The sequence below is a fragment of the Triturus cristatus genome, chromosome 1_1 (genome assembly GCF_964204655.1).
Source record: "Triturus cristatus chromosome 1_1, aTriCri1.1, whole genome shotgun sequence".
In the NCBI taxonomy this organism is placed as follows: Eukaryota; Metazoa; Chordata; class Amphibia; order Caudata; family Salamandridae; genus Triturus; species Triturus cristatus.
Genome location: NC_140579.1, coordinates 59,390,868 through 59,405,807, shown reverse-complemented (window position 1 = coordinate 59,405,807; position 14,940 = coordinate 59,390,868). Strand labels below are relative to the sequence as shown.

The window sequence follows — 14,940 nt, the reverse complement described above, 5'->3', positions numbered from 1 at the left end:
AAAAAAAGAGTGCGCATAAATCCACGTTAATTTAAGAATGTGGAAAACTACTTGTAGCAGGGGCAGTCTGCAGGTAGGATCTAAAGCAACAAATTAGACATGCTGACTAAACAGAAACATGCCTTTGTAAACGACATGAATGGGAACAAATTAAACAAGCATTTGCAATGCAATACGTCTCGGATTTACGCGAGTTTAAGCTATTGGCATTGTAAACGGCAATGCCTTTTATTTAGGTTTTAAAATCAAAAACAATAATAAAAGGCATTGTCATTTACAATGTCAATAGCTCAAACTCGCGTAAATGCGAGACCTATTGACATACTGTGAAAACAGCTCGTTTCTTTTGAGTAGTTCGGTGCTATGCCCTGAAGGAACACATTTTTAACATACTCCTGTTTGCATTAGTTGCCGAAGAGGCGCCGCTACTTTATTAATTTCAAGGTGTCAAGGCAAGTTAGGAGAGAGAGGTAGAAGCGTGCTTTGATTTTACAGGTAAGCAGCTGTCATATGTGTTTCACAAAGATTATTATCTACGCAATAAATCTCCCATGTATCTTCGCTCGATGTAAATGTGTGCTGAACATGCATATGTCAAAATAAAAAAAATTGAGCAGCCATTAAAACTACTTTTTCTTGTTGAACACAATGCAATAGGTCTGGCTCTCTAAATAACTAGATCATGGTTGTGTTTGCACAGAGATTCCGATCCATGGGTGATTATGAAACTGAAAAACATTAACAGTTGTTATTTACCTCAGGAGGCGGGACTAACAAGCCAAACACCAATCATAAAACAGAATTTATGAATAAAGCGTGCATTCAGACCAGGTGCCAAAAACCTACATCTTACTATAAGAACAGTATGGGCAGTATTTAGGCGCCAGGCAGCTTGTGCACCACCTGACCATCGATAACATGTGAGCATTTAAAACGTGCACACACCTGCCCCCTCGGAACACATCTTAATTACCAGCATTCTGCGCCGACTGTAGATCTGAAATATTTTTTCATCTGAAATGATAATTTAATATTTATTTATTTATTTATTTATTTAAGGATTTGTAAAGCGCCTGGTGACCCGAAGGCATCCCCGCGCTGTGAGGGCTAAGTTAGTCAAGAGGGGGGAGAGGAAAGAAAGCTTACTTTGGGAAGAGCAAGGTTTTAAGTTGTTTGCGGAAGCGCAGGTGGCAGGGTTCCAGCCGCAGACTGCGGGGGAGCAAGTTCCAGCGAGTGGACGCCTTGACGGAGAAACGACGGCCTCCAGCACGCACCCTCCTAAACCTGGGGACAGTCACCAGACCCTCATTGTCCGAGCGCAGAGATCTCGGTGCTTTATAAGGGGTTATCATGTCTCCCAGGATCAATGGACCTTGTCCGTTGAGAAGCTTGTGTGCGATGCACATTGCCTTGAATTCGATCCTTTCTCGGACTGGTAGCCAATGCAGAGCCTTGAGCGCAGGTCTGGCGGAGGTTCTGGAGGGGAGACCCGTCAGCATCCGGGCCGCCACGTTTTGGGTTCGTTGAAGCTTGCCCAGAGTGGCTTCAGGGGCTCCTAAATAGATAGCATTGTTGAAGTCCAATCGTGCCAGGACCAGTCCTTGAACCAGGAGTATACTGGATTGAGGGGGAAGCAGAGGAAGGATCTTGCGGACTGACCTCATAAGTCCAAAGCAGGTTCCCGCTGTTTTAGTCGCCTGGGGTCTGACAGTAAACCAAATAAGTCAATCATGGAATCCAACCAACATATACATTTTACAAAGGGAGCACTGGCACTGAGGCACTGGTTGGCAGTGGCACAGTGCTCTGAGCGGCCAACACCATAAAAACACATGAGGCACAGCGACAAAAAGTGGAAGGGAGACTCACACCAAGGTGCCAGGTCTAACAACTGCCAAACATAATCGCCCCTTTAAGAGAAAAAGAGGCTCTGGTAATGGAAAATGGAAAGTCGGTATAAATAGCACGGAAGCAGCATCATGAGAAGAGGTATTTTTTACTGGTTGTATCTCAGCTTAAAAGCATTGTGTTTTGGTACTGGGGTGACTATTTTTTTTTCATCCGTGGCTTTTATGAAATCACAGCTACTCTAATCTAAATCTGGATAAAAAAAACTTTATTTAAAAGCAAATGGAACACACCAATGCTTTTCACCAACTTTTGGAAGGGATTTAGAGTGTCAGGTCAGGGCAACCCTTGTTGTATACGCTGGCTGGTCTCTAAGCTCCGGAGAAACAAATGCACCAACAATGTGCATCGACCGGCCCTGCTCACCGGACTGCGAGGCTCAGATCCCCCTCTTTGGCGTTGGTGCAATTGGGGAAGCTCAGTCTTCCTCTGGCCGGTGTGAGGGACTCTCCTCGGTGCATGGGAGCCCCGGGAGCCCCGCCCACACTACGGTGCGAGACGCCTGACTTCCGATCTTTGCGACTACGTTTCGGGAGGTGGGCGTGCTAGTGACTACGCACTATTTTAAAAAAGCATTTGCAATGCAATACGACTCGCGTTTACGCGAGACGTAATGCATTACAAATGGCAGCTTCGACGTTTAAAAAAGCACGAACAGGAGTGGGGGGGTGAGGGGGTGGGCGAAAAAACTGCGAACTGCGGGAGGGTGGTGGGGGGACACACAGGGAAGCAAATACTGTTCGAATAAAGGGGCTGATAGCCTCGGAAGGAGCAAAATGACGACATAGGCGTCAGGAGGCGGGACTAAAAACCCAAACGCCAATCACAAAACAGCATTTATGAATAAAGCGAATCAAAAAGATGGGCGGAAAGTGGGTGGAGCTTCCCCCACTATAGTGTATACAGCATCTCTCGAGAAGACAGCGCATGCGCTGCCTAGCCCAAGACCTAAAAAGAGGAGGAGCTTTAAGCCACAGTATCCATTACAACATGCCTTGTTTAGCAGCGCATGCGCTGCCCAGGCTCGATCTAAAAAGGGCACGTTACTGGTACCATACGCCTGAACAAGTTCCCAAGTGGTGCCCAAAATGCTTCCCAAATGCTTGAGGAATTGTGGAAGTGTAGTTACTTTGACACACCTCCTGTGAGACTGGCCAAAGCTACACGTTATTGAGGGGAGGTTCTTAATAGTATTAACGATATGTTTAACAAAGTATTATTGAGATTCCCTGCATACATCTTATTGGGACTTCCCAATCAACTGACATACCCTCTACAAATTGAAAAGGGGCAAACGAATGAGGATGTGGTGTAAGGAACCCAATAGCGTCCTCCTAAAATGTAAAAACGTCCCCACCAATCACTCCGTAATCAATTGTTATGGTCTTTCTTTAAACAAATACAAATTCATCCAGTGTTTCCAATGCTCTTTTAATTATTATGGCATATTCACCAGAGCATATAGTGTTCAGACATCACACTATTAAGATAGATATTCAACAGATATCCATGTCTATACAGTCCATTAATTCATCACAATGCATTTCGGGACCAGCCCTTCATCAGGGGTAGGTTCCAAAAAGCTTCAAACAGTACGCGCCAGACAAGACGCCAATTCCACACTGGGACAAAGAATAACTGAAGTGGAGTTACTTTGACACACCTACTATGGGACTGCCCAAAGCTACACTTTATTAAGGGGAGGTTCTTAATAGTATTAACGATATGTTTAACAAAGCATTTTCGAGATTCCCTGCATACACCTTATTGGGACTTCCCAATCAGCTGACATACACTCTGCGAATTGAAAAGGGGCAAACGAATGAGGATGTGGTGTAAGGGCCAGAACTGTTGACTTTGGAGCTGGGGTACCAGGTTCGAATCTGGGCGTGGGCTCAACATCCTGTGATTCTGGGCAAATCAATGAATCTCCCGTGCCTACAAAAAATGAATGTGTCCTTGTGTAACGTAACTGGTGCTCATGTAAAGTGCTCCAATACTTTTGGGTCGAGTTTGTGCTAAATAAAACTGCACAAGAAAAGCCATGACACTTGTGGCGATAACAGCATGCTGGTGTAGAGTGGCCTTCGGAGTAGGGAGACTGGCTCCAAAGCCTCTAGAACCTATTGGGAATGGATAAACTCCCTGCCTCCCTAGAGAAACGAAAAACACACTTTCTGAAATTTTGGGGACCATGTATTGACTTCTTGTTCCAGAAATACAGAGAACGTACCTGTCTAACATACCTAAGAATACTACATCTGACAGAAACACGTCCATCACTCTGAACAGAAACAGTTATTGATTTGCCTAGCAGGAATTGATGTGACACAAACTGTTGCGTGATATCTGATTTCTGGTGGGAGAGTAGGGGAGGCTGTGAGAGGGGGGAATTGAGGAAGAGTTGGTGTTTGGCTATACTGGTTGCTCTGTGCCTGCTTCTATGATGTTAACTATAAAACAACTTGACAAACATCTAGACAAACGATACGATTGTGCATGTGCCAGTGCAGGCAGACGGAACTGTTTGCAATCAGGCAGTGCCGATGGGCTTGTCTGGCAAGACAGTGTGCGTGTCGGTTTTTGGACTGTTTGGGCACCTGTTTTGTGGTGTACAGGGTCCGTTTTTACTGTTGATTTCCCTGCTATTAAAACAAACATTGCCTGCAGCAAGCTCAAATAAATGCAGTCTTCCACAGCTTGCAAACACTTAAACAGCATGCCTTACAAGTTGAACACTATTGATTATTAACACTGCCCAAATTTACAAACATGGGCCACTACTTGTGGCTACCTAATTCAGTAAAGGATGCCAATTGTACCTTAGTGCCCTCGCCTATTTCTGTCCCAGCCCGACCCTGATCTCAGCCAGCTGTACAGAAAAGATAGACACATGTGCGAGTCACTGAAGCCTCGAGCCAGGCTGGGGGCTGCAGTCTAATTTTGGCTTGGCCAAGGTCCCTACCATGAGACTCTCTCTCAATCCATAAACGAGTTAAGAAGAGGTTCTGTCTCCCCTGCACCCTTGCCCCCTGGGGGCAGCAGAGGTAAGGCTATTTATATTTCCACACTCAAAATGCAAAAGACCCAAGCCATTGGCCAGTCTCCTCTGCTGCACCCATTGGGGTTGAGAGAACGATACCTCGGACGCACAAAGGATTTTGCACCTGTGTAGTCAGAGCGCGCTCGCGGGACACATTCCCATGAACGGGAAGCACAGTGCAGGGAAGCGAATCACCGTGAGAAAATATATATAAAGATAAGAAGATAACAGATGGGTAATATGGGGTTTGGGAAGCAAAAACGAAAGAAAGTGAGGTAGTTAAATATAAGAGAGATGGAGATGAGAAAATCGCAGGTGATAATAAACAGTGGAGATAGAAGAGAAAAAGCCATATAGAGGCAGAGAGAGAAACTGGGAGAAATGTGGAGGCAGAGAGAGAGAGAGAGAGATGGAAAGAGCGAAAAAACAAAAGTCGAGGCAAATAGTTGGAGAAAGAAAGTATTCGCATGACTGATCGGTTCTTGTTTTAGTTCTGGGTGCCACGCTAGACCTGTGACTCGTCTCTCGCTCGGCACTTTGCATAGTGCATACGATCCCCGACTTGCCCACCTATTATTCAACCATAAAAGAAATGACGGTGGTCCTTACCAAGATTGCCTCCACAGACCACCGCTGCAGCGGCGAGGGACCCTGCAGATGCTCCGTAGACACCAGAAGCCGACCTGAGTATCTCGGGGGCCAGGTCCTGCAGCGCTTGAATCACCCCGATCTGGTAGACCACCAAGAAGCCGCTCCCCGAGAAGGAGAGGGTCACGGGGCCGTTCAGATCGCCGCCCTCCTCTGCCATAGTGGACGACTTCAGGGTTAAAGCCTTCAAGGCCTGCAATGACCTTGTAGGTATAACCTGCCTGCAATGCGTGTATTTCACTTTCACGAAGCAGTGACTGGAACTTCGTGTGCCTAGAAAAGCCTTCATGTAAAAAAACTCACTAGCGAACTAACGGTTGTGTCCTGCTGCACCGCGTGCGTCTCTACAGTTCTCCTGCGCCTGGGCGCCAACATGAGCTCCGATCATGTGGTGTTATGACATCAGTGGGATGGAGTTAGTCTCTGGTCTCTCCGCTCCACCCACCAGGCGAACACACAGCCCGTGTCACGGTACGAATGATTCATTGCGTCTGTGTGGCCTTGGCAAGGTTAGGCCAAGTTGTTTCAGACAGTAAGTGGTGGGCAATGCCGTGAATTGAGATCTGATGGGTCCGGCTGTGCCCCTGACAGTGCCAGCTCAAACTGCCGCAGAGCGGAAATGCAATGTATGAAGGATTCGTTCGTGCAGTCCGAAAGCTATTTGAGAGCAAGCAGATTCTGTTTTTTTTCTCACTGGCTGCAAGATTAACGCTCTGCTGAATTCCTTCAACGAACATGTTGCATTAGTTGTTAACAAGTGTCTTGTTTATGCTCACCAGCAGGGTTGGATTGGGACCAAAAATGGGACTGCGCACACAAAAGAGACTCACATTTGCGGATTGCTCCTTTTCGCAAAACGCTGCCTGAGTGTTTTAAGTATTATGTAAAAGAGGGGAGGGGGGGGGTTAAAAAAGGGCATTTTTTAACATCTAGGAGATAAACAAAATAATGCAAAATGACTCTTGTGCACGGATTAGTTCACAGTGGTGAACCACAGCTGAATATAAGTGAGCCCACTTCTACTCAGGTCGCCTGCCCACGCTCAACCTGCATACGTATTTAGACCGTAAGGTGACCAACCGTGGGTCAGGCTCACTCCTCTGAGCACAGGAGCAGCCACACCCTGATTGCTACATACAGAATGACCATGGGCCAGTCTGTGCTCTTACTGCATGTGGTGGCCTCCTGCCTCGGTCTAGGGCTGGACATTCAGTCACGTGGAACAAATTAACAAAAACGCCCATGCTGCTAGGTGAGAATCCAGTTCATGAAAAGGTGGTGAAACAAGTTTTTTTTAAAAAGGGATATGGGTCTTTCACTGTCTCATCATTTTGAAAATGAAGCATTTACAATGTTATATTCAACACAGCCATGGTTGCTGCTTTTTTTATTTTATGCAACTAGCACCCATTGACAAAGCCAATAGTTCTGGCTTGTAGGTGTAACACTACTTGTTGTATTATATATCTGGATGCAATGACAGAAGCAGCAAAATACCAGTCGGGCGGCACACTATGCTAAGCACAGATTTTCAGCTTATGTGTTTTAAGCCATGCCCTTAATTACATCGAACACCCCCTTTGGAGAGACCCCCCAGTTTTTTCATCCCACTTAATGCCTTGGAAACAACACTATGTCACAGTGGCACTGTGCATCATGCATGACTTCCACTTTTTCGGATTGCCATAAAAGCGTCCAATTACAAGTTATGGAGAACAAGTTTTTAAAACGTCTTTTATCAGTTTCAAATAGTTCTCCTAATATATTTTGTCATTCCGAGATGGGCCTTGACTTTGTGAGCGATAGTATCCATATGTCCCCATTGCTCCTATGGGGAAAAGTATGGTCCTCAGATGATTTGCATCTTTCAACATAATTTTTTTAAGATTGTGTAAATCTGGATCACGCCATGCGGATCCCATGGTTAAGTTATGTAAAGGAAACCTTTCATAAAATTGGCCTTGGTAATTTATATGATAATCCTGACTCTATTAACCCAGGCTCAAAGATGGCGATTAAGAATGCATATCGTAGTATTCTGGGCTCATCTAAATATGATGAACAATCCCTATACCAGGCAGTTACATTACAGCATCAATTTTATTTGTCTTTCACTACACATACGCAGTGGCGTTTTTATTTGACCAGATTTTGGTTACAAATATTGCATTTTTTGGTTGCTTTTCCGAAGCAAGGGGGTTGGTGTGAGAGGCAACCCCCTTGCCCATGTGACAATGAAGCTGAACAAAGCACTCTGCACTTTGTACTTTTTTGCATACTTTACAAATCCCCAAGAGATCGTTTTATTAAACCTATCTTAAGGGAAATTAGACCTTGCAATTTTAAGGAAGGTTTTGAACATTTAAGAACATTACAAACTGCTGCTATATGTAGCTCTATGATCAGTTTTATTAGATTGGCACTCTCAATCAGAAATCGTTATTGATAGTATGTTCCCTGCTATAAGTTACTGAAATATATCTTTGTTTGTGTCTAAAGGAAGTTATTAAATGTCCGCGGAGATGCAAATTGATCGTGAGTCCATTAGGAAATCTGGAGTAATAGATTTTTATAAATTGTTTGTTGTTTTTAAGGTAATTTTTATTAGTGTTATTGTATTGAATTTTAAAGAACTTTTTATAAAGAATATAGTGTCCATAGATAATGTGTTTTTGATATACGGTCTTTGCCACTTATGTATTCGTACCTTTTTGATAAGAAATACCATTTGTGAGTTTGTATGTTAAATATGTATACTTTTATGATTCTTTTTCGAATCGAATAAAGTTATTGAATGGAAATGGATTGCCTATGTACAGGGGCATAGTGAGCCCACTCCTGTCCCACCCCTTGCTTTAGGAACTACAGCAGGGGTGAAGTCCTTGATGGGCCTCTTCTGTTTGCAACTCTGCAAACAAAGGCTCAGCTCATAATTAATGTGAAAAGGTGTGTAAGTGAAGGGTTGGGTGGACGGCTGGATGGCTGGACGGATTAGTGAAAGGGTGAATGGATGAATGAAAGGGTGAATGGATGGATAATGAGAGAAAGGATGGACGGATGAGCGAGTGGAAGGATGGATGAGAGAAAAGGTAAATAGATGGATGTATGGGTGCAAGGGTAGATGGACGGGTAAAAGGATGGATGGATGAGTGAAAGGATGGATTGATGAGTGAAAGGGTGGATGACAGGCGAGTGAATGGCTGGATGGATGAGTGAACTGATGGATGGATTGATGAATTGATAAGTGAAAGGGTGAATGGATGGATGGATGAGTGAAAGGGTGGATGTAAGGCTGAATGAGTGAGTGAAAGGGAGGGTGGATGGATGGACAGAAGGGTGGATAGGTGAGTGAAGGAGTGAAAGGGTGGATGGATGAGAGAACGGATGGATGAGTGAAGGAGTGAAAGGGTGGATGGATGAGTGATAGGATGGATGGATGAGTGAAAGGGTGGATGGATGAGAGAAAGGATGGATGGATGAGTGAATGAGTGAAAGGGTGGATGGATGAGAGAAAGAATGGATGGATGAGTAAAGGAGTGCTAGTGTCAATGGATGGATTCATGAATGGGTGAGTAGATGGGTGGTTGGATGGAAAGATGGGTGGCTAAATGAAAGAGGGATGGAGAGAGAGAAAGGGATATATAGGTATGACAACCCGCCCAGTAAAAACAAGGATCATAGAACATAGAAGCAACGTTAGGTGCAGAAAGACTAATACAAAGATGTGTGCACACAATGTCGAACAAAATCACACCCCCAATGACCTAAACTGGACTATCCTGGAAGCCTTCCCTAACATCACAAAAGAAGCTTTGTTTAGGAAAGAACAAAACTGGGTGTTCAAATTAGCATCTGACACCCGGGGCCTCAACAATGACATCCCTTGGGCTGAACTGAACCATTAGGGAGTCTTATATCCACCTTCTATGCTACCTCGTGCCATTGCCCTTCTTTACATAGATAATCCTACCGACCAGCGCATGTACTCCTCATTTTTAAAGGAAAGGGATCCCTCTAAAACTGACCCTTAGATAGAGCTATCAGCTCCACCTGCCCCACCTTTGCAGAGGAATGCCCTCGCGCGCCAACTTGTGTTTCTAAACACAGGTCCACTATCCCAGGCTTCCCATCATAGGGGTTAAACCATTTTGCGCGTTATGTACTAATGCCTGTTATGTCAACAACTACAGCAATTTATGCTTTTTACCCCCTTGGTTCCGCCTCCCCCAATTGTCAGAGGAAGGTCTCCAAGCATCTACTGATGTAACATGACATAGTTCCATCATTCCAGTCCTCCCATGATAGGGATACAATCACATTGCAAATTAATGAGCCACAAATATACAAAAAAGAAGCCTGCTGTGTCCAGAGTTATGCACTACATCAACTTCTGAATTGGTCAAAATAGTTTACAGCACTTCCAGCTCTTAAAACATAGATATTGTCAATATAGCGTTCATCAGGTTGGCTCAATAAAGCTACATTGACACAATCACCACCAAGATGGCCACCGCGGTTAACATTCTAGCTTAGGCACGCCTTTGACGTCCACTCGTCGATTAATACCCAGAACCCGGAAGCAGTCGACACGGGGACTGGAGCAAGGGTAGGATCTACGATAGTCATCTGCCACCCTTTGTGAGTATTAACCAACGTCAGGGGATACTGGTTAGCAGCATATCTCACCTGTTTTTGACCTTTGCCAATTTCTCCACAGCCTCAGAGCAATAACGTGCTCTGCCACCCCCGTCAGCCATAGGCTTCCTTACTAGGGGTGAGTCTGTTAACAAAGCATCCAACATGCAGGCAGCATCCACATAACGATTTCTGAATTTGTACAGAATTTCACTCCCGACTAGTATGCAATTTTGTAAACGCCTGATTTACAGCCACAAATCACAGCGTAATTGGGATAGACACGCCGCAACCGGCATATATATCTGACAATGTCGGGCAGTACTTGTTGCCCAACTTTCACATATACGCAAGATGGAAGTAAACTACAGCCCGCACCCGGCATGTTTGTTCGATGAATTGTGTGTATGTTTCAAACACCCGGTGCTCACAGGCTGCAGTCACGCCACTATCGGTATGTAAAATTGCCTTAAAATTGCTTTGTGGTTTACGGACCAAACCAGCATATGCTGTATTCCCGGTGCGTGCACTTGACCAAAAACTCGCCTGGCTGCACGGGCAGATGGCGTTAGGTCATTCTAGTCACCACGATTGAGGCACTCATTATGCCTGCATCTATACCTGATCAGTGCCACGATCACACCTATACTGGTATCAAGTGTGATGCAAAAATGATGGTCCTGCCCACCACCACTGCGGACCGCTGACGCCGAATGTGGCAATATTTGTCGAGCACATATATGTCCATCTTTTCAGGTCTCGTTCCAACCATGTTAGCACTTTCTTGTCTATATATCCTTGTGCATGATTTACTCAAGTTAGCCATTTACAAACCACATGCCATACATACATGCGCATGTCACATTACAGTTACAACTTAACGGATTTTATTACTGTCATAAGAGCGCAGTGACGAACACTCTTGTTTTTAACATTATATTGGTTGTTCTTCTCTCCCTCTTTTCTTCCCCTTCCTTGTCGCCCCACCAGGTCTACTATATCCCAGTATAAGTCTACTAGGGTACACCCTACCGTGTCTGGTCATCAGTCATAAATTAGAGAACCAGACCAACGGTAGTGCACCACTCACCTTTTAGTTTTCTTTTTGGTCCTGATGAAGTGCCACTTGACCCGTTAGGGGCAAATTGGGCACGAAACATGTTGACCCACCACACTATGACAGCCCTATAGGAACATTACATCCAGAGCGCCCACACCTTTTAATTAGGCTAGAGCTACCTAAACAATAAAAACAGACCAGAATAGGACTGCTTCACACCTATTTTATCTCACACATCTGTGCACTATCCAGCCCTCAAACCCGCACGCACCCTACGGCTTCTTCAAAAGATCTCCGCCAAGAGCCCCGTTTACAGGAGCCCGTCGGGCATTGCAGCACCGACCCGACAAGGAGCATGGCCCAATGATGAAGCATGACATCCTCTGGGGTGTGTGAGGGCATCACGAAGAAAGACCTCCCTTTGCCCGCACCTCCAGTTAGGAACTGCACACCCTCTTGTTACACAGTTCTACTTGGGAGCTAGTGTGCAGGACCTGTTTAAATACAGCTCCCGGTCCCTCCTTTTTTTGATACATTCTTCACAGCCACATGCTGTTGCGGAGCATTTGAGTGTGAACTGACCCTTGTTTATCATAAATCAGCACGGCAACCGCTTTAAGAACGCCGTGCCTCTTGTCTCAGCAAGGGGCTGGTTCGGTAGACCGTGCTCCATTCTGTTTGTTACATGCATGTTAAGAATGAGTGCACCTTGTTTATCTTGATAAGCATGGTGTCCGCTTCATGGACACCATGCTTCATGTGTCAGCAAGGGCCAGGTTTGGGAAACTGTGCCCCTTTCTGTTTGTAGCACGCATTTTAACAATGAGTGGAGCGTGTTTATCTTGATAAGCACGGTGCCTGTTGGCTTCTTAGAAATTCCCCTTCATTGTTTCCGCCCCCAACCTCCCACTCCCAAGGTTCCCTCTGTGTTACGCGGGCCGAGCAGGGCCGCGGGGGTGGCGCTGGTGCCGCGCCACGCGGGGAGTTATTGGGCACAGAACAGGATGCCACCACAGTGTGCTGTTTGGGATTAGGCCTTAGACAGTACTTTTGAGGCGATCCCCGCGTCCGAGAACTGGCAGGGTGGTTGTCCTCGGCTGGCTGGTTGATCGCGGGCCCCTCATCATTCTCGGGACTCCCGGGGTCGTCGGTGGTAGGGCCCTCCGCCGGTGCTCCCGCTGGTCTCTCTGGCTGCCCCACTGGCACTTCTTTGAACCAGGATATGTTCCGGGACACTTCGTCCCCTCCTTTCCTGGCGGTTACCATGGTCCCTCGGCTGGCTGTTACTGTCCACGGGCCAGGTTCATAGTTCGTTCTGAACTTGCCCCCGGGGCGGCGGTCTTTGAGGAGAACGGTGGCTCCGGTCCGGAGGGTCCTGGGCGTGGCCCGCCGGTGAATGCTCGCTCGTTGGTTCCGGCGAGTTCGTCTGGCTTGCACTTCCTCCATATTTATGGGTGGCGGTGCCCACCCTGGACACGTGGGGAAAAGATCTCTTCGGGGTCCTTGGAACATCAGGGCCCACGGGCTTCTTTGAGTGGAGCAGTGGGGTGTGCTTCGATACTCCCGTAGGAACTCATGAAGCCTCCTCTCAGGGTCCGTCTGCTCCACCTCTGCAATGCGGAATACCTTGTTCAGGGTGCGCATGAAACGCTCCACATCGCCATTTGCTTGCGGCCATTGGGGGGTTACTCGTCGGTGGCGCACCCCTCTCTGACTGAGAAAGGTAGCAAACTCGGATCCCTGGAAGGGAGGTCCGTTGTCGCTGCGGATCTCTTGGGGAAATCCGAACGTCGCGAACACCTTCTCAAGGACAGGCTCCACATTGGCAAATGCTGTTGAGGCCACCAGCTCCACTACCGGGTACTTCGAAAACTCGTCCATCAGTACTAGGGTGTGTTTCCCTACGGGGAAACTTCCAAAGTCTACGCTCACCCTTGTCCACGGGAGGGTACTGGCGCTTTCAGTTATTACGGGTGCGGGCCTCTCGGCGCCCCCGGTCAGCTGACACAGCGGGCATCTCGGATGTATTCTTCCACCATGGTTTCCAGCTCGGGGAACCAGACCTTCTCCCGCATCCGGGCTTTCATTTTCGTGATGCCTTGGTGGCCCCCGTGGGCTAGTCGGGTTGCTTGATCTCTTAGGGTTTGAGGGATCACCAACCGTGCTCCTCGTAGTAGGACCCCCTCATTGGTGGCGCTGAGCTCGTGTCGTACTTGCCACATTTTCCCCGAGTACTCTCTTTCCGCCGGGCTCCAGGAATTTGCTGGCCGCAGATAGTTCGTCCAATCTCCAGCCTGGACAGCCGCTAGGGTCCTTTGATAGACTTCGTCGCTGGTGGCTGCCTCTTTGATATCCTCTAAGGACATGTTCACCGGGCAGGCTGCAGTGGACACCAGATGGATGTACTGGTCAACGTCCTTGGTATCGTCGTGAGTTGCCACCGGGGCCGGGTGCCTGGACAGGAAGTCGGCCGGGTTCTTGGCACCGGGCCGGTATACTACTTCCATCTGGTAGGGTTGTAATTGTACCGCCCATCTCTCAATCCTCGGCGGGGGGTGAGGTGCCGTTCCTTTGAACAGGGGTACTAGTGGTTGGTGGTCAGTGACCATCGTGAACGGCTGTCCCTTGAGGTATAGGTGGAAGTGATTGCACGCCCACTTGATCGCCAGAGCCTCGCGTTCGATTTGTGCGTATCTGGCCTCCGTAGGAGTCAGTGACTTGCTGGCGAACGACAGTGCAGCCCACCGTCCCGGTATCTGCTCCTGGGTTAGAACAGCGCCTAACCCTACTGGGCTGGCGTCTACGAGCACCTCGGTTGGCTTGGCTGGGTCAAAGTACGCAAGGGTTGCTTCCCCAAGGAGGGTGTCTTTGATGCTCTGGAACGCTTCTTCTTCTTTCTGTCCCCACTCCCATTTGGCATCAGATTTTGTGAGGGCTCGCAGAGGTTCCGCCCGCGTGGCCAACCCTGGAATGAATCTCCCACAGTAGGTTGCCATCCCTAGGAAGCTGCGTACCTCTGTTGGGGTCAGCGGAGCTGGGGCATCCCGGATAGCTTGGGATTTCCTCGGGTCCACCTGGATACCCTCTTGGTTAAACACGTACCCGAAGAATTCTAAAGACGGCTGAAAGAACTGGCACTTGTCTTTGTGCAGGGTGGCCCCCTGATCTCTGAGGCGCGCCAGTGTGCTGCGGAGGTGTTTGTAGTGTTCAGCTGCAGTGGCAGAGTGAATCAGGATATCATCACTGACGTTTAGCACGCCGGGTAGCCCAGATAGCATCTCTCTTATTGTGTTCTGGAACACCTTCGCGGCGGACGATATGCCGAAGTTGAGTCTCTTATATCTCCTTAGCCCTAGATGGGTGCTGAACGTGGTAATGTATCGACTGTCCTTCGCTAATGGGAGTTGGTGGTACCCTGCGTTTAGGTCGATTTTCAAAAACCATTTGGACCCGTTCACATCCGCGATGATGTCATCCATGGTCGGCGTGATGTGTCGTTCTCGCCGTATTGCTTTGTTCGGCAATCTCATGTCAATGCAAAGGCGTATTGCTCCGGGCTGCTTCGGTTTCTCCGCGATGACCATGGGTGACACCCACGGGGTTGGCCCTGTCACCTTCTCAATGACGCCTTGTTTCTCCAGGGTCT

General features: G+C 47.5%; 1 protein-coding gene across 5 annotated transcripts in view; it reads right to left on the bottom strand.

The window, feature by feature from the left end:
• LOC146869396 (omega-hydroxyceramide transacylase-like) overlaps positions 1 to 5,989 on the bottom strand; it is a 485,268-nt gene extending 479,279 nt beyond the window's left edge. For 4 of the 5 annotated variants that reach the window (XM_085599720.1, XM_085599727.1, XM_085599723.1 and 1 more), the window contains exon 1: positions 5,561 to 5,989. In XM_085599720.1, the coding sequence (XP_085455846.1) occupies positions 5,561 to 5,888 (328 nt within the window). In that variant the 5' untranslated portion in view covers positions 5,889 to 5,989. The remainder of the gene's footprint in view (positions 1 to 5,560) is intronic. The other variant, XM_085599726.1, reaches the window with a different exon arrangement.
• Positions 5,990 to 14,940: the final 8,951 nt, after the last annotated feature.